This window comes from Diadema antillarum, unplaced genomic scaffold (genome assembly GCF_040938485.1).
Source record: "Diadema antillarum isolate AM-2024a unplaced genomic scaffold, OU_Dant_1.0 seq00003211_RagTag, whole genome shotgun sequence".
Classification (NCBI taxonomy): domain Eukaryota; kingdom Metazoa; phylum Echinodermata; class Echinoidea; order Diadematoida; family Diadematidae; genus Diadema; species Diadema antillarum.
In genome coordinates this window covers 96,879-116,673 of record NW_027273796.1, presented here as the reverse complement: position 1 = coordinate 116,673, position 19,795 = coordinate 96,879, and the positions used below count along the sequence as shown (strand labels likewise).

Sequence of the window (19,795 nt, the reverse complement as noted above, 5' to 3'; positions counted from 1 at the left end):
ACCATCACCATAATAATGCATATCCATACGACTGGTCAACAGGTCACTGCTCTCTCCATTAGTTATCATAATGGAGGAGTCAAACTTCGGATTTGAAAGACATTCAAGATAGATGAACCAGGGAAACAGAGCTGAGTAAAGTACCTCGCCAGATGACAAAGAAACGTGTGTGTGTAATTACATAACAAATGGCGTATATGGAATAACTCGCTCGGGTGACTCACGCATACCGCTGGGGATGATTGACCTTGCATATGCATAGCACTTGATGCATTACAGACTGAGCCAAATGGGTAAATGACATAACTGAATTCACGGACATGTTTTGACAGGAACTGAAACATTGATAGGAATGTGAACTTGAACATCGTTTCAAAAACGGCTACGAGACACAGCAGTAAGTGCATCATATGTATGCATTGGGCCGGATGCATAAACGCTAGCAATTGCTTGTGCTAGCCTTTTACTCGAATCCGTACGCATAAAAACAAGCAATTGCTTGTGAGCAGAAGCTTTTGCTAGCAAGCACAAGCAATTGCTTGCTGCCCGCAAGCAATTGCTTAGAGACCAATCATTTGCTTAAAAACGTATGCATAAAACATACCTTTTACTAGTTCTTGCTAGCAATTGCCTACGCTTTTCCAAGCTCTGTAAAATGAGCTTGAGCTTTTGCTTATCTGGAACGTTCCCTTTTAAGTATGATTTTCATATTCATGGAAGAAAGACCACACTTGTGAAGGAGTGGTATAAATCCACAAGAAATTACTCATAAGTAGAGTAAGAAATTTTTAATTTCAACAACGGGAATGTCCAGTGGTTAGCATGCAAAATGTAATAAAAAACATGTAGGATGTCTGACTTCGGTGGAGAGCAAGGAGACCTATCTCCACGTGCGATCTGGCAGATCCGGGCAATTGCAAGCAGTGATGGGAATCAGCCAGTAATGCGTGTGTGTGTGTAGTTGTGTGTGCGACTGTGTGTGCATTTATGAGTGTCACTTCATAGCTCTTCTGCTATGTCAGGAAATGTTTCCGCACACACATGCTCTTTCAAATACCTGCTGCCACACTCGTCTTTGTTCTTGTGTTCGCACAGGCGTGACGTCCCTTTTGTTGAAAACGCCAGCAATTGCTTGTGCGGGACAAGCAAAAGGTAAAAGCACCAGCAAAAGGTTATGCATATGGATTTAAGCAATTGCTTGAGCTAGACCTTTTGCTAGACGAGCTTGTGCTTTTGCTTGAAGCAATTGCTTACAAGCAATTGCTTGTTTTATGCATTCGGCCCATTGCAAAGAATCTATTCCACGACATTACTGACAGGATGAATAGCGCCACCTATAGACCAATTCATTATATAGGGTGTCCACATAATGGCATAAGGAAGATATGAGAGATGGAAAAGGAGAGTTGCTAGGGTCTTACCCTGTCAGTTGCCCTCCCTCACCTCCTGAAATGTTCAAGATCTTTAATTGTATTTGCGCGTGTGAGTGTTTGTGAAAAATATACAAAATCCAGTTAAAGGGTGCATCAGATCTTTGCACATTAATCTAAAATGCCAAAACATCCTCGTTTCCCTTCCACAAAAATATACACTTACTTAGAAAAAGATAAGAAAATTATGTGGACATTCTGATCAACCAACTAGAAAAATACCTAGCTGTGGAATGAAGTTTACAAGGAAATATTTCACAAAATGGTCAATGTTACAGTGCACACCTGCTTCACCTGAATAGTATACATTCACAGAAAATAACGTTATCGTCAATTAAGGTAGCGTTAAGGATTCGGAAAAAGAAGATGCATCCATGAAAACAGCTATTTTATTTCATAAAAAACCCTGAGTGTATGGCTTGATTCTCGTTTAAACATGGAGAAGCATATTTCATTTTTATTTCATTTTATTGAAACATATTTATTTAGGATTGCTTGATCAGCATGAGCTGTTTTTCATCAAGGTCCTGAGATAAAACATAGAAATACAAACAAAAATTCAGTATAAGAATCCAAATCAGCTGCAGTAATTGAAATATCAAATCAGATAAATAGCTAATTATCAACAACATGAAATTGATATTTTCACATTCATTTGTTCAAAGAGAAAGACAAAGAAAAAAAAAATCTGAACCTAGCATCAGAAAACATATTAGCATAAATGCCGGCATACATGTCACTCTTTTCAGAGGGAGTAATACGCAATTCAGCTCGCACAGTCATGAGCACACATATCCACCCACTTTCACACACACTCACACACGCACATACACACACACACACACACACGCACATTCAAACACACACTCTCTCTCTCTCACACACACACACACACACAAACTTGTATCGGCATTCAAACCGATGACTCAGGAAAAAAAATCTATTGAATTACCTCACAACTTCCATTGACGGAATAAAGCGCATCGATTGTTGACAACTGATGACCTATTGAATTCCAAGTGGTGACGGTTTGTTCTCTTTTTAAGAGGTCACCAGTTAGAATACCAATACATGAACACACACACACACACACACACCAGAGAATAATCATAAGATTCACGAGCATAAGAAACATTATAATATTCCCTCGCAGTCTCTCGCAGAAAGAGGTTACCAAAAAAGCCCCCAAAATCAACGATTTTCAATACTGGAATAAAAGTAAGAGGAAAGATTATCTGCAGCTGAGATGGTCACAACAACATGTACACATTACAGAAAATATAACTGCTTATCTATATACACGCTTAAAATTCCGCACAGTCCGTGCATCTTGTAAAGTGTCTGGTAGTGAATTCCATACTTGTGCTACTGAGAAACGAAAACACTTCTTGAAACATGCAAGATTTGGTTTTGGAATGACCACATTGAGTGAGTCGGCTGAACGAGTGTTATGAGAATGCCTGTCACAGACCATTTCATTAAACAAACTGCAAACGTATAAATCACTGGTGCAGCAATCTGCAAAAGCGTTGCATCCATTTCTAACACATCCATACTACTATCTGTTGGTAAATTCGATAATAATGTAAAGATTCTATTTGAATTGATACTATCGAAATGAAAAGAATGAATGCACTGCTGGTGACACCATTTAAAAACATCGTCTTGAAAAGATCTGGATATTGTTTCACCAACATTAACAAAAAACCTGTTTAATATATCACCATCAAGATCACCAGGTATAATAGACATATGCTTATTATCACCTCGAATTCTATTCAATTCCTTCCATAATTCTTTACTATTTTTACAATACTTTCGAGTGACATTATCAAAGTGCAATTTCTTGCTCAATCTTATTTCTTCAGATAACTTATTTCTAACCTGCCAATACTCTGACAAGCTTAATTTTTGATAACATGAATCGGACTTCATCCAGTTTATCAAACAAACTTCGTACATTTATGTGACCAAGTTTTAACCCCTTACATTTTGATAAGTTAGCATAGCATTTACTATACTCATCAGTGAAATCATCATTATTATCTTTGAGATTAATTGTTTTCCCTTCTAATACCTGAGTGGGGATGCGTACAGAGTCAGCGTTATCTTTAATGGCTCTCTCTTCTTGGCCAAGGACCTAGAATTGGCAGAACTTTTCCTTACGGCCGTAGTTTGCACATTTCCGACATTGCAGCTGATAGGTGTGTCTGCATGACAAGGCACGATGATTTGGTTTACCGCACTTTTCGCACCCTATGAGGTAGTATGGGCTCCCGTGACTTAATGGCGGACCAAAGTTTGGCATAAATGGGTACTCACCGCGAATCGGGGGTGGGGCTTGCAAAACGGAAGCATAGCTTGGCATGTATCGCAGATGTTGATGGGGTGCATTGAAGACCATGGGGGTGTTTCATAAAGCTGTTCTTAAAGTTACAAACAACTTACGAGCGACTGGTGATCAGTTGTGATGTGCTATACTTATCAGAATTTCAATAATTCAGCACAAGAACTGATCACCAGTCGCTCGTAAGTCATTCGTAACTTTAAGAACAGCTTTATGAAACACCCCCATGTGTGGTGGAATTCGTGATGTCGCCGTTCTCGTATGGTTGGTTGAGAGGTCGGCCGAATTGGTGTTGATCACTGGCATCTCTTTGTAGAGCAAGTGGGTGTGTCTGATGACTGGAAAGATTCGGTGGTTGAAGTGATGCTGGTTCAGATAGTAATTGTTGTTGTTGTGTAATTGTGGATGACGTCCGGACACTGGGTGAGGATGCTGAGGCCGAGTTCTAGTTGGTGGGTGCAGTGAAGATGATGATGTTTGGCGTGTGTTCGATCTGCCTTGGGATGAATGGGGGAGATGCGATGTTGTAGTAGATGCATCACTACGTGGGGTGTCAAGTAGAGCTTCCACGGCATGTTGGACTTTCTTCAAGTCCATTGAAAGCTGGTCTACTCGCTGATTGATGCATTTGCAGCGCATACAAATCCGTTCATTGGCATCACACCGTAGATCACAAAGCTGGCATTGATTCCGCGGAGAGCCATTGTCCTCACTTTCATTGACTGCGTTCTCCTCGGGATTGAATTGAATTGAATTGATTGTTTAATTGTCCACAATGTGAATATGGAAATGCGCCTTCCATCAGCGATACATACAAGAGATACAGATAACAATTATTCAAAGAACAACATATGCGTCACAGATTACAAATAACATGAAACATAAATATTTTGCAATACTTGTTGCAGAAAATAAAATGATAACCGTTATATTCATAATACATATTACATATATCTCATTCAATTCATTAATTTAAATAAATTACATTTATCATTCTCAATAGAGTCATTGTGAAGGGTCGATGTGTCAGAGTCGTCACTGGTGTCGTTTGAAACCCTCGAGATAACAAAATGGCGGCAAATTTCAAGGTACAGGTTAGGGTACACTTGCGTTAGTTCCCAAAGATAGAAGTCAGTTCCGTTCAGCCCTTCAGGCACAGTTTTGTGGGCAGTTTTTATGAGGGCAAGGGCATACAAGATACTGTCATTTGTAATACTTTTCGGCAGTTTATACTTGAAGGCTTTACTTCCCGGGTTACCTTTGTATCTGTTGGTTCTTACACCAGCTGCCATGGATGGGACTGATGCACTGGTTGACGAATGTAAGTTCCAGGTACACACCGGATATGACACCACAAAGTTGTATATAATGTCCTCCAATTGTCTTCGAAAAGTTGATAAGATACAGTTCAGACACAAATCATTGACATCAGCTATTCACCTCCGACCTTGGCATGTAAATCTGAGATTTACAGATCCTGATTCTTGGGGACATTTTCTCAGCCCGTAAGCACAAGACTCTCAAATAAAACAGATAAAAGTATAGTGGTTTTTTTTTTGTTATATCGACCACATGCAAGTCTGCTTTTTATATGTTGCATAACTTGCGTCACATTCGTAGATATTTGAGCCAGGAAGACGCTGAAACACGTATTCACGCATTCATTAGCAGTAGGCTTGATTACTGTAATGGGCTATTGTTTGGCTTACCAGATTCACAGATAACCAAGCTTCAGCGTGTTCAGAATGCATGTGCGAGACTTGTGTCCAGTTCGTCAAAATTTTCATAAATTACACCCGTTTTGATGAAGTTACATTGGTGGCCAGTAAGGCAGAGAATTGTATTTAAAATCTTTGTTACTTCTTTATAAAGTACTGCATGGTCAAGCACCTGGTTATTTATCAGAATTGATATCAATGAAATCACATTCATATTCTTATAATTTATGAAGTACACAGGATAAGTTGCTTCTAAAGCAACCTCACTTAAAAACAAAAGTAACTTTGGGGGATTGTGCCTTCAGTTGTGCTGCCTCAAAATCTTTGGAATAAATTACCTGAGAAAATGAGGAAGGCCCCATCACTTGCTGTCTTCAAATCTTTGTTGAAGACTTTTTTTCAGAAGCCTTTGATTAATTTGTTGCCTATTTTTGTGTGTCTAATCAGTAACAATGTTAGGAGCTCTGTTACATCGCAGCGCAGTAGAGTATATTTACATAGTAGCTACGCTATACAAATTTGTCTAATTATTATTATTATTATAAAAAATGTACCGTTTTGAGAATAATTAGGCTATACAAGCACAAGCCACAAACCGAGGTGAATCGCTGCGATATAAAACGTTTCCATCCATTCAATGTCACACATTATAGTTGCAGAGATTATAATATTACAAACTGAACTCTAAAACGTCTTAGCAGGCGGGTGGGATATCTAATAGGCGTACTTAACTAGTAAAGCGAGAAAGAAAAGGGGGAAAACATACATCCTGTCCATCTTGTAGCTAGAAATTGGGGGAAGTTACTAAAAATGGCACGATGGCATTATCAAAGATCTAAAATGAAACCACACAGAGTTCCTGTCCTCTTTCACTTATTCATTTTTTTTTTTTTTTGGTTACAATCTCTCGCTCGATAGCGTTACGAAATTGCACCCGCCAGTATGTTACTTTCCCCTTCATGGAACACCCTGTACACACTTATGACTGACATAATCATATAGATGGCGCTGTTCATCCTGTCGGTCTCGTGAGGCTTTCAGGGCCTAGTGTTGGTCTCGTGAGCCTTTATTGCGTAGTGTCGGTCTCGTGGACTTTCTTTGAGTTTTGACGGTCTTGTGAGCCTTTTCTTCGTAGTGTCAATCTCATGGGCTGTATGACTCATGGACCTATTTTTGATGTCGGTCTCGTGGACCGTGTGACTCGTGGGTGTTGGTCTCGTGGGATGACCCCTAAAAATCTACCCCGAGACTATAAATAAAAAGTTTTTCGTTAAGCCTATGATTTTCTCCAATCTGAAACTTCTAATGTCATTGTGAGATGCCTACCGTAATACAATCACCGTTAGTAAGACTTTAAAAATTATATTCATGTACATGACTCGGGGGGGGGGGGGGGGGTGTCCAATTACATTTGCCCAACCAGAGGTGTCTCTGCCGGCTCAACTTTCGTCTGTAATCTCTAGGCGGAGGATGCAGCTATTGTCTTTGTTGTTATACGCTAAATGTCTGATGCGGCGAGACTACGTACAGTGGAAGTATCCACTGTCCGCAATTTCGTCGCATCAGACGTATGGCTTAGCAAAAAGACGCATAAAACATTTAGCGTGATAGGAAAGACCATATCTGCATCCTCCGCCTATATCATAGGCTAGCTCAGCTGACAAGCAATACAGAAATGATGATGATGATCATGATAACGAAAATGATACGGAAAATTATAGTAATGATAACAATGATAATCAAAGTCACTACTTACCATCGAAATTATTTGGGTACAAAATGATACGTTTGAACCCCCTTTTTTCCCAGATCGGAGTGGATCGTAACACCAGTGTAGTGCCCTTGGCCTATTAATTACTCTTATATACAACTAGATATATTACTATTACATACTATCCGATTTTAACTATATTTATTACAGCATTTTCGGATTCTACAACCAAATATGCGAATGAAGTACTAGTAATGGTTACTGATTCGACTGTGCTATGCAGTTGTAATTTCATCTTCTTCGAAGCACTGAGTAAGAAAGAAACGACGACTGTGCAAAATAATTTCTGAATGACATTTAGATGTCTCCAGACGAATATAGTTCCAAGTCAACATCAACTGAACATCGTCACATAAAAAAGAGAATTCAATTGAGAATTTATAATCTTTTGCAGAGTCAGCGAAGCACTTACCAGGAGAGCAGTCGGCGGAGCAATTATCGACGGAGCAAATGTCGCGGAGCAAATGTCGCGGATCATTTGTCGCAATTTGTGGAGCAATATTTTAGGTTGAGCATTTATCGGTGGAGAAAGTCATGGAACCATTCAAATTTGATCGACATTTTTTAGAATGTGTACCTGTGGTGTGAGTTTGCCGGTCATAGGTAAAAGCTGTGGTAAGTTAGAGAGAGTACACCAAATTGTTGACGACGACAGCGGCGACGGAAAAGTGACGGCCACGTGTCGCTTCCGCTCCGCAGGCGAGACAACAACCAGTTCGTTTAGTGACAATTTAGTATAATTGCCACCTCGCTTGATTACCAGTTCCCAGTTGGGCTATGCCATTTCGTCTAGTATCAAATTAGTCTATTGCCATTTGGTCTATAACCCACATTGTCTTATCACTTTGTCTAATATTCGATTAGTGTGATTCCACTTCGTCTAATATGCATTTTGCCACATTACCATTTTGTCTGAAACGTATTGTGGATCACTTTTGCTAATATCCACATAGGCAATTAATAACTTTGTCTAATGGTCACTTGGTCTTATTTGGTTGTTTGTCGTCTACCACCCATCACCAAGTCCTGGTATTGGTACAGTGTTGGCAGGTTCAACAGATGAAATTATCGTATCAGAAATTCGGAATTATTGTTATTGGAGAAAATTAAAGTACATACGGGGTTACTATATATGAACATGGTTCACATTCGCGCGAAAAAAAAAAGAAAAAAAAAACGCGGAAAGTTAATAACTCTGAAACGATGACACATGGCTAAAATACGCTTTTATGTGTTATCAAAGTATTTATATGGCAGCATAATGGCAACAGTTATTGGGATATAACTTGAAGAAGGCGACCTCTGGAGAACCCTTCGGACCGGACGCAGGGCTTTTCGAACTAGGATGGATATAGGCGACCCGGAAGCGCCTCACGGAATGTGGTGATGCGTCCTACCCTGCGTCGGTGTTGCAGAAGTTCCAGCCCAGTTCACGCTTCAATGCTACTGTGCCTAGAATAATCCCCTTTAACAAATCGCGCTGCTCAGGTTAGGAGAAAACAATCCATAAGTTAAAAACAACATATCGAGGTAGAGAATGGTGAAATTTGGACGGAAACTCAGAGCTCTATCTAAACTCAGCTTGCTTCTTTCCTGTAAAATTCATCCAAATCCGTTCACAACTTTTTGCGCCATTTGGCAAACAGACACACAGACAAACAAAGAAGCAAACAGACGCCGGCAAAGGTACTTAAAAACATCTCTCTCTCTCTCTCTCTCTCTGGACTTCCGTCGTGTCGACGAAGACTTGTCTTGTCACAATCAGAAGGTCAAATATCTTTGCTGGTGGGTGCGATAATGGCTGTGGAGATCTATTCTTGAGTGACACTGTTTGCCACACACATCGCAGTTATGCTGGAACTGGGGCTGCTCAGCAGCAACTCTTCTGGACTCGGCCACCGGCTCTTACTCTTTGAAGTCAGTTAATTCTGTGGGTTGTCTTGTCTTTCCAGGTGGTGGGGTCGATGTTACACTTTTCAAGGACGACTTTAAAGTGTGTCCTTAAACCGTTTTCGTTGTCTCTTACACTTGTTTTCAAGGTCTAACTCCGAGTAGAAGACGTATTTGGGTAATCGGTCTTCAGGCATCCTTACCACATGGCCTACCCATCTGAAGTGGATGTTAGTGACATTTGATTTGATGCTTGTTGTGTCGGCTCTTGCAAGCACTTTGTGGTTGGTGACGGGATCTTGCCATCTGATCTTAAGCTAAATTCTTAGCTTCCTCTGATGGAATATCTCGAGGGCTTTGATGAGTCTTCTGTACATTATCGATGTCTCACAGCCATACAGCAATGAAGACAGAACGACAGACTCATAACTTTGACTTTGGTCCTAAGTCTGATGTAATGGGATATGAATACTCACGAACGCAGTCGACCAAAGAAGGAGTTAGCTTGGCTGATTCGGTAGTTAATTTCGTCATGTATGGTAGCATGTGAAGACAGATTGCACCTTCCAAGGTACTTGAAGGATTGAACAGAATTCAAATTTTCCCCTTCAAGTTGATGGTGGTATCAACATGCTCTGCACCAGGCGGTGGTTGATGAAAGTCCTCTGTCTTCTTCACGTTGATTGTTAAACAATATTTCTTGGTGGCACGTGTAAAGCAGTCAACGATCTAAGTCTGCAAGTCGTGTTCTGTGTGAGTGACGACTGCACATAATGTCATCTGCGAACATGAGTTCCCTCACTAGCTCCTTCTGGACCTTCGTGTTTCCTTTGAGACGGGCAATGATGAATCATTTACCATCAGTGCGGTAGCAGATGTTCTTTATAGGCTTTTCGAATCACAGCTTTGAGGAAGACAGCACAAAGTGATGGAGCTAATTCGCAGCCCTGCTTGACACCTTTTGAGATGGGGGAAAGATTAACATGTACATTGACCCAAAACAACTTGACCTCTCATGTCATCATGGAAGAGGAGGATGACACTGGTGAACACAGAGTTTCCGTGTTTATGGTATCGAATGTCTTAGTCAGATCTAAGAAGATGTCCTATTCTCTGCATTTCTCTTGGATGTCGATGGTAGTACGATCACGCTGGAAGCCACACTGAGTTTTTGGAAGACTAGTTTCTGATATCTGTTGTACAAGGCGCTGGAGGAGGATACAAGCAAAGCTCTTTCCATTGACTGTATGCAAGGAGGGAGATTCCTCTGTAGTTGTCGCAGTTTGCTCTGTCACCTTTCTTGAAGATGTTACAATGTTGGTGTCTCTCCATTCATGGATGGTCTCTGCTTCCCATGACTTAACAACGATTACATGAACACGTAGACAAGTTTTCCATATTTGAAGATCTCTCCTGTTAGTCCATCAGGGTTTGGTGACTTTTCGTTCTTTATTCTTTTGATAGTTGTTTCCACTCCATTTAGAGATCGTTGCTGATTCATAGAATTGATGACAGGATGCTGAAGTATTTGATTGATTGTGTCGTAGTCTATTACAGACGGTCTGATGAGGAGATCATTAAATGTTACAGCCCATCTACTCTCTATGCCAATGCGAGAGGTGACAAGAGTGTCATCCTGGCTAAAGAGAGGAAGGACTTTTTTTACATGAATCCTTCAACTCACGTATGCCTTTCTGTACGGTGAGGTGTAGACGTTTGAAGTTCCTCCTCTTCTCTGAACATAATGGACAGGATAGTAACTTGATATGGGCCTTCCTCTTTTCCTCTGTCTCTGAAGAGATGAAGGAGTCATTGTCATCGAACCAGTTCTGATTTTTTTTTTATAGCATGACCAATGGTGTGTGCAGTTCCCACATCATACAGTGTTGCTTTCAGTGAGCCTCAGTTCTCAGAAGAAAAAAAAATCTGTTGTTAAATTGGATAATCAGAAGGGGCAGCTGCGATGTAATTTTTGAGGTTTTTAATTTCGTTTCATCTCTCAGTTTGTTGTGTCTAGCCTGTGAGCACGTGTATCATTTGGTTTGTGCCGATGAACCAGACGAATCCTAAGCTTGGACTTGTCGGATAAGATTATGACCAGTTCAGCAGCATGCACCACGCATAACTCTGGTGATAAGAGTGTATCCCTGGTCACGTCTTGTAATTATATTGTCGATAAGATGCCATTGCCGTGATCGTGGGTGCTGCCAAGACGTTTTGTATTTTGTGGATAGTCTGAAGACTGTGTTTAGTGACACAGAGTTGGAACTCGGTGGACTGTTGGAGCAGAAGGAGTTCATTAAGGGCGAGGGCGATTGACTAGACGAGTGACGGCGTGAGTCTTAGCACACAGTGAAGTGACATTTGTCATAGCTTATAATTTCATACAAATAATTGTCTATTTATTTCTACCCTTCCTCCAACATCGTGTCACAACTGGACATTCTAGATGAGGTTACAGCGGAATATGCAGCTTTTAGCCAAGTTTTTTCTTACCTAATGACTTTTGATCAACATGTATTACGGCACAACTTCGGTTTATAGCCATTTGGTCAAATTCCCAATCGATAGATTGATAGGTCATCTATCATCTTAGTCTAGTGATCATTTGATCTAACCATATTTAATCTCAAAGATCTAATTGCCACCTCATCTGCGCAAATTGTCCACATTTCGGTTTAACCATGCTTGGTCTATTACCAGTTTTTCTAATCTCATGATGTTTTTTTTTTCTTCATTTGGTCTATATAGGCTCTACAGTTCGTCTAATTATTGTTTGGTCTTTTACCCACTTGGTGTCCATTTCACTTCGGGTCTGATATTCAGTAATTTTTTGGTCTCATTCCTTTTGTCTAATTTTCATGTGGTCAACAAGCCAATTCGTTTGATATCAATTTCGTCTAAAGACCGTTTAGGCTTTTTATCATTTAATCTGCTGAGTGATTCTCTTTTGGTTTAATTACCAATAGGGCTACTTTCACTTCGTCAACAGGTTACAAGTTTACGTAGATACTAGGTAGATTTAATCTATAGCTCAATATTTTGCAATGTGCAACTTCTTCACATGGTAAGATGTCGATGCACGCAGATTACTGGTTACAGAGAGGATATTACTTCCTCACAGTGATTTGATCGCTACCTATACTACCAGTTGTGTATAATGATAATTATCGTATGCTATTGTATTGATGATGTGAAATGACATCTATAAAATCCGAATAACCATGAACATACATGTAGAGGTCACACTCAGTAGCTTAAGTAGGGCTTAAACCCCTCCAATGAACAAGACCTAGCGACAATGAGCGAGGCCCCTGCTAGATACTACGCCCTCTGTGACGCTCACCAGCGCGGCGTAGCCAGCTTTGTGATGTAATAGGGTCGGGAACACTCAAAATGTATTGACAAAATTATTGTTGCATTTATTCAACAGGCAATTAAATGATGTTATGATGAGAATGGTAAACGTAACAATGACAACAGTGATGGTATTCATCAATGTTGTCATCAAATCAACATAATCATAAGCTGTATTGCCTTAAACAATCATGTGATTTGCCACTTGAAATCTAAACTTCGTGCACGAGCGAGCAAAAATATCAACAGCACAGAGATTATTCTAATATACATACACCCATACAAAATATTTTGTGCATACCACTAAGGCCCGAATTAATGAAGGTGGTACAGTTGAAATCATGGTTTAAACCATGGACAATCTGTATGAGCGCCAAGTGTCGCATGGCCTATTCGTTTCGAAATCAGTCATTTCGTTAAAGAAATGATTATTTCATGGACGAAATGTTGTCATTTCGTTATGAAATGACCATTTCGTCGACGAAATGTTGTCATTTCGTTATGAAATGACCATTTCGTCGACGAAATGACCGATTTCGTAACGAAATAGGCCATGCGACACTTCGCGCTCCATACAAGTTGCCCATGGTTTAAACCATGGTTTCAATTGTACCACCTTCATTAATTCGGGCCTAAGTGTTAATTAGACCAACTGTCAGTACAGATCACTCGAGAAGGAGCCCAACTTGTTATTAGGCTAAAATAAAACTTTGCCGAAATGCTGACTAGACTTTTCATGCGATAAATTGCCAAGCGGCAATGGACTGCATAAGTTCGGCCATTCTTTGTCGCTCCCATGCTGTAACCAATTTCAGTAAATGTTAATTGTACCCAAGATAGAAAAGCAAAAAGTATGACAAACAAATCAATCTTCAAATGAAGATCTTTTACAGAATTTGTCTGTTGCCAGTTCACTGAGACCCTAAACAAAATAAAGACATTTATTCTTGACGTGAGTTCTAACGTAGAATGTTTATTTTCTTCTTTTTTTTTTTTTTGCATACGATTACAGGAATTGGAGGAGGATTTTTCATGACGATCTATAAACGCGAGACTCAGACAAGTCAAGTGATCGATGGCCGAGAGAGGGCGCCATTCGCTGCGAACAAAACGTTGTTCGTTGATAATCCCGAGTTTTCTTTGGCAGGTGAATTTTGAATAATCATTCTAATCTCATCCACGTCCCCTGCCGTTGGTGTGAGCGTTAACAACCTCTTAGAAACGATTGATTATTTAGCATATTTTTCATATGACGATTTCCAAATATTGGACCTACGTATCCGAAATTCAAGAAGGCTTAAATAACATCAAAATTTTGCTTGTAAATAGCTGTCATAGTGAATCCGAACGTTATTTCAATTACGTCATGTATATACGACACTGTAATGCTGCGTTTACACCATGTTCCCGGCTGCCACGGTAGTCATGTTTCAGTTTACCGTGCACAAAACGGAATGGACGTGAGGCAAATGCGGGGGACGGGATGGGTAAACGTGACAGCTTCGGGCCGTGATTGCCGTGGGTGCCGTGTCAGATTTTTAAACTGTCCAAAAAAAAAAAAAAAATGCCACTGCAGTCCCGGTGCTCATGAGAAATCTTGTAGGTCGTAATGAAACGGGGTGAACGAAACAAAACGTGACAAAACGTGAATAGGCCGTAGCAAAACTTGGAGGCGGTCCGCACTGGGACGCGACGGAAAATATCGTGTAGTCTTACCGAACCAGACGCCTTAAGAACGGCATCGGACTGGAAAGAACAAGACTAGAATACGGAGGGGAAAAAGTGGACACTAGCTTGTCAACCAACGGCGCACTACGTTTCGGGCAAACGGGGCTGCTGTGGCCGTGAACATGGTGTAAACGTAGCATAAGAGGTCACTTTTACAGAATCGAAGAGGCTTTGTACTTGCTTCTTCATTTCGATCTTTTAATCAATAAGGGAGAGTACTCTCCCTGATCGGTACTTTATAATATTCGGCAGGGTATTGGAATAGATCATACTAATTGAAGTTTATGTTATGTTTGTGCAAAGGTCAATACGTCTCTCATTCTACTTTTGTTCTCAAGCACTAGACTACATATTTACCACACAAAGCGATGCACCGAAGATTTCTCCTGTATCAACAGTTAGACGTATCGGCACCTTAAAGACCTTTGACAGTACCAAGATTCTTTCTTTTCTGTATGCTTTATGCGAACGCATGAAAGTATACATACTAGTATACGCACTATCAACAAGCAGACTTGTAAAGTATATGACAAACGATGATCCACATGCTTCTTTTATGGGTCTTCTCTTGTTTATGTAATACATCCTCGGAATATACTTCCGTCACCTAGAATATGTAATATATATAATTCTGTTGTACAAGCAGATGACCCCTCGATGCCCATAAAAAACATGTAAATATAAATCCGAAGGTTCCTACAAATCCAAAGCAAGGATCCACCTGTATATTAATGACAAACTATTAATTATCACCGATTCGCTCATTCACTTCGAAATACGGAAAAACTTGTTTTCCGAATTTGGAAACACACACACACAAACAAACAAACAAACAAACAAACAAACAAACAAAAAACAACAGCCATTCGACGCAGCCGCAAAGTTGACTTGGATGACGTAGTCAGTATATATTGATGATGCATACGACCCGTCATTCTTATGTTCATGAAGTGCATTGATCTTTAATAATCATTGGCAGAGAATTTGTCATTAGCTCTTCCTGCAAAAATAGGATATATGTTTTGATTATTTCTATCCATGACACCAAACCCTATAATTTTTAAAGTTCTCTAGGAAAGCAAGAGTCAGAAAATAACAATTTAACTTAAATTTTGTTACCTTTGACCTCCATTCATAATATGTGAGGAGGCTTTTTCCTTCAGTTCATATCTTTTTGCAAAATAATGAAAATTCAAAGCTGAGGTTGTGGCAGGAAAATGCCCTTTGAAATTGACCTGTACGACCATTATCATGTTCATGTGAGTGATTATCAATCTGTTCCAAACCGGTCCATCAATTCACATTGCTACAGGTCATTCCTAGCTGAAGTTGTTCCTTGATGTATAACACTTTTGAAGAAATACAGTGAGTTTGATATTTCATCACTAAAATGTAACGTAAATGATAGTGTATTTCCCCTATAAACTATCCATACTTTTCGCTCGCAGTTGATGTTACAGCATGGTTGAGTAACCTTTGACCATAAATATATTTTGCCCACAGTTTAATCAGCTCCTCTGCTCTTCATGTGGCATATCTCAACCCCCCCCCCAAAAAAAAAACAAAAACAAAAACAAAAACAAAACCCAAACAAACATAATCTTTTCTGGCACCGTGCGGTGTAGAATGGCAATGGAATACACACAGAAAGAATTCACTTCACAATCGCTGCAAATATCTTATATTTTATGCTTGCTTGATCCTATATTTACCTTTCAATCTGTTCCTGTCAATGATACAAACGCTTCCACATTATTTACCGTAATCATTTTATATTAATCACTTAAACTTTGTTTGAGAACAAAAACGAAAAAAAAAAAAACAAAATGCTTGTGTATTTGCGTTACTTTTTTGGTTTTGTTGCAAATGCTGAATCAAATAAAGTATGCAGGTAGGAATGAAAAGGAAACGAGAGACCCAGAAAGTCTAGTGCTCACCTGAGTATCGCAAATTCAACCTTTACACCTTCGTGCAGAATATTATCCAAGGAATATAGCAAATTTGGGAGCTTTGGGGAGCTCCACGTTGGCATTTCGTTTTGTCACTTTATATTTCTAACAAACTTTTTTGAAAAAAAGTTACTGAAATCCTTGCATTTGATTGGTTGAGATAAAATTTGTTAGAAAAAAAGATCTATCGAAACGCTTAATTATAATAATGCCCCCAGGATGACATGGTGTCCATTTAATTCTTCTGTTCTGTTCTGTATTCAGAAACAACAATATTAAGCAAAATGTAATTTATTCTTATGATAATTTGTTTACGACAAGACTGATGATAGTACATGCCAAATTGGTAGATACGTTTATCATGTGTATTCCAGACGAAAATGTGAAAACTGGTGCCACTTTGGTCCTGGCTCAAAGGAGGCCACATCTAGAAGTACTAGTACTACAGAATACACTAACTAATGAACATCATACACTTCTTTGTATTTACTCAGAGCATACTTTGGATCTCACAGTGGGGCATGGCACCCACAAATGTTTGGGAAAAAAAGAAAATTGAAAATTGGACCTAAATTTGCTTTCCCCCAACCTCAACTAGGGTCCGAAGGCACCTCCGGATCGGACATGAACGCTCTTGAAACTACAATTACCAATGTACTTACCTATACCACTAACTTAGCTCCTTCACTTCTGGGTCTAGACAGGAAGACGTTTAAAGATTCGTTGGTTACATGGCTTCGGGGAGCCCTTGGGGCCTGTGGAGCCGAGAAATGTGCAAACACCGGGAAATGTGCAAGTCTCTAAATTTCATCAACGGGTAATGTGCAAACGTGACCCCGGGAAATGTGCCAATGTCCAATTTTGCCTGGAAATGTGCAAAAGCCGTCATGGAAATGTCCAAACCGGTCATTTTACGTATAGATGGAAGAGAAACTCTCAGTCCAAGCTGCGGATGAATCATTACTACCTTTCAGGGCGGTGAGTTGGCTCAGTCGGTAGCGCGTCTGCCTCACGATCACGCGGCCCGGGTTCGAACCCGAGTCTGGACTGAGCAATGTTGTGTGTAAGCATACCGTCCCCTCTAGCAAGAGGCAAAACACCCTGTCCCTCGGATATAAGGACATAAAAGGGAGGTCCCGTGTATGAGAGAGCAACAACTCATGCACGTAAAAGATCCCGCTTCATTCATTCATCGCAAAGAGCAGGGTGTTTAACCCGGTGAAGTGGTCCTACCTCACATGCAACTGGACCCCATGGAAGACCAGCTTAACGTAGCTGAATATGGGCTATCCAGCTATCTTCTCAGATGGAAAATGAACAAACAAACAAACAAACAAACAAACAACCACATGTCTTAGCCACCACCTGTCTATAGCTATCACCTGTCTTTCTTTTAACATTTTCATCATTTTTGTGTAAACCCCTCAACGGATTTTCGTCAGATTAGGAAGAAAACATCGTAATAGTAAAATGGTCGTAATTTGTTAAAATGGGGTGTGAAGGGGGTGAAGCCTCAGAGTCCCTGAACTATGGATTTTTTTCTTCTTCTGCCGAACCAAAAATAGAGCTACGTTACTGCTTTGAAGAGAAACCAGGGGACCCCCGGTGCCCTGATCTGGGGGGGGGGAGGGGTGTGGGGCACGCAGATGAGGGGGATTGTCCACATTTCAGCATCTTCTTGGTAAATCTCACGACAGATTATCACCAAACTTGGCAGATAGCATCTTTACGGTGATTATGATCTTTATTTGTTAAAATGAGCCCTACCCTCCCCCTATCACGGCCGGGGGGGGGGGGGGGGAGGGGGAGATGAAGCTTCAGATCCCTAATCTCTGGAATTGTTTTCAAGAAGAAGCTGAATAAGTGAAAATTCCGCCTCCTCCGCCTTTAAAATTACATTCATGAATTAACTTACTATAGCACTCTTTTAGAGCTCCATCACTTTTATTTAGACTTTTATATTTCTATTCTTTTAAAGCTGAAGTGGGATTTTATTACCCGTGAGATGCTTGTTGTGTTTTCTTTCAAGAAAAAGATAAAAATGTGAAAATTAAGCCTCCTTCCTACCCCCCTTTTGGGCATCCCTTCATCTGCCATGGCCAAATTGAACCTACATTATGCATAAACTGTACTTACTAATAAAGCACGGTACTATCTATATATCTGTCACACTCATGGTTACAGCAATTTTACAAAACAACCCCTTAGATTTGGGCCTCCGTTTCACCCCAACCGCGCCCGTCTCCCCCCTCCCCCCCCCCCCCGGTTTGCTGCCCCTTCGTGAGATTCTATTACCCTAGGGATGCTAGCTTCCACGTTTGGTGAAAATCTGTCATAGATTTTTTAAGAAGATGCTGAAAGTGTAAAAATTCTTCCCGGGCATCCCCCACATCCCCCTCCCCCCCCCCCCCAGCACCCCTATTAGGGCATCCCTGGGTCGGCCATAATTAGATATGAAATTTCAGTTATTAAAGTCTTCACAAAACTAACTTAGCTCTGTCTTTTTTTTTCGGTTCGACAGATCCAAGAAGATTAAAAGAGAGAAATCCAGTTTAGCGACTGGGAGACTTCAATTCCAACCCCAATTTTTTATTTTTTTTTTACAATCTTAATTTTAACAAATTAAGATTGTATCACCAAAAAAAAAAAAAAAATGCTAGCTGCCAATTTTGGTGAAAATTCGTCATACATTTTTCAAGAAGATGGAGTGAATTTGGAAAATTCCCCTCCTCCCCCTCACTCCCACTCACCCTCGATTAGGGCACCCCTGCACCCGCCATAATCAAACATGAGAATTCAGTCATTAATGTCTTCATTCTTTTTCTGTTCGACAGGAGATTAAAAAAAATCCAGAGTGTAAGGACTCTGAGGCTTCAACTCCCCCCCCTCTTCGGCGGGAGGGGGGGGGGAGGGGCTCATTTTAACAAATCAAGATCAAGTTAGGTGAAAATCTGTCACAGATTTTCAAGAACATACAGAAAATTTGAAAAATACCACTCCTCCCACTCACACCCCCTATCAGGACACCCCTGGATCCGTCATCATCAAACCTGAAATTTCAGTAACTAGTGTCTGTATAGCATTCACGTAGTTCTATCTTTTTCGGTTCGACAGAAGAAGATTAAAAATTCCAGAGATTAAGGGATCTAAAGCTTCAACTCCCCCCCCCCCCCCCTTTGGCGGTGGCGGGGGCGGGGGTGGGGCTAATTTTAACAAATGAAGATCATATCACCGTAAAGATGCTATCTGCCGTCGTGAGATTTATCAAAAAGATGCAGTAAATGTGGACAATCCACCTCTTCTCCGTCACCCCCCCCCCCCCCCAATCAGGGGGCACCCTTGGATCCACCATAATCAAACATGAAATTTCAGTCTTTAATGTCTTCAAACTACGAGTATTAACTTAGGTCTATCCTTTTTATCGGTTCGACAGAAGAAGATTAAAAAAATCCAGAGTTCAAGGACTCTGAGGCTTCAACCCCCCCCCCCCCCGATTAAGATCAGATCACCGCATTAATGCTATCTGACAAGTTTGGTGAAAATCTGTCGTAGACTTTTCAAGAAGATGCTGACAATGTAGATAATCCCCCTCCTCCCCATACCCC

General features: G+C 40.4%; 1 protein-coding gene across 1 annotated transcript in view; it reads left to right on the top strand.

Moving 5' to 3' along the window:
- The window catches only part of LOC139715249 (glutathione hydrolase 1 proenzyme-like), a 119,223-nt gene that overhangs the window by 19,882 nt on the left and 79,546 nt on the right, over nt 1-19,795 (top strand). The window contains exon 4 of the mRNA XM_071626833.1: nt 13,526-13,660. Within this exon, the coding sequence (XP_071482934.1) occupies nt 13,526-13,660 (135 nt within the window). The remainder of the gene's footprint in view (nt 1-13,525; nt 13,661-19,795) is intronic.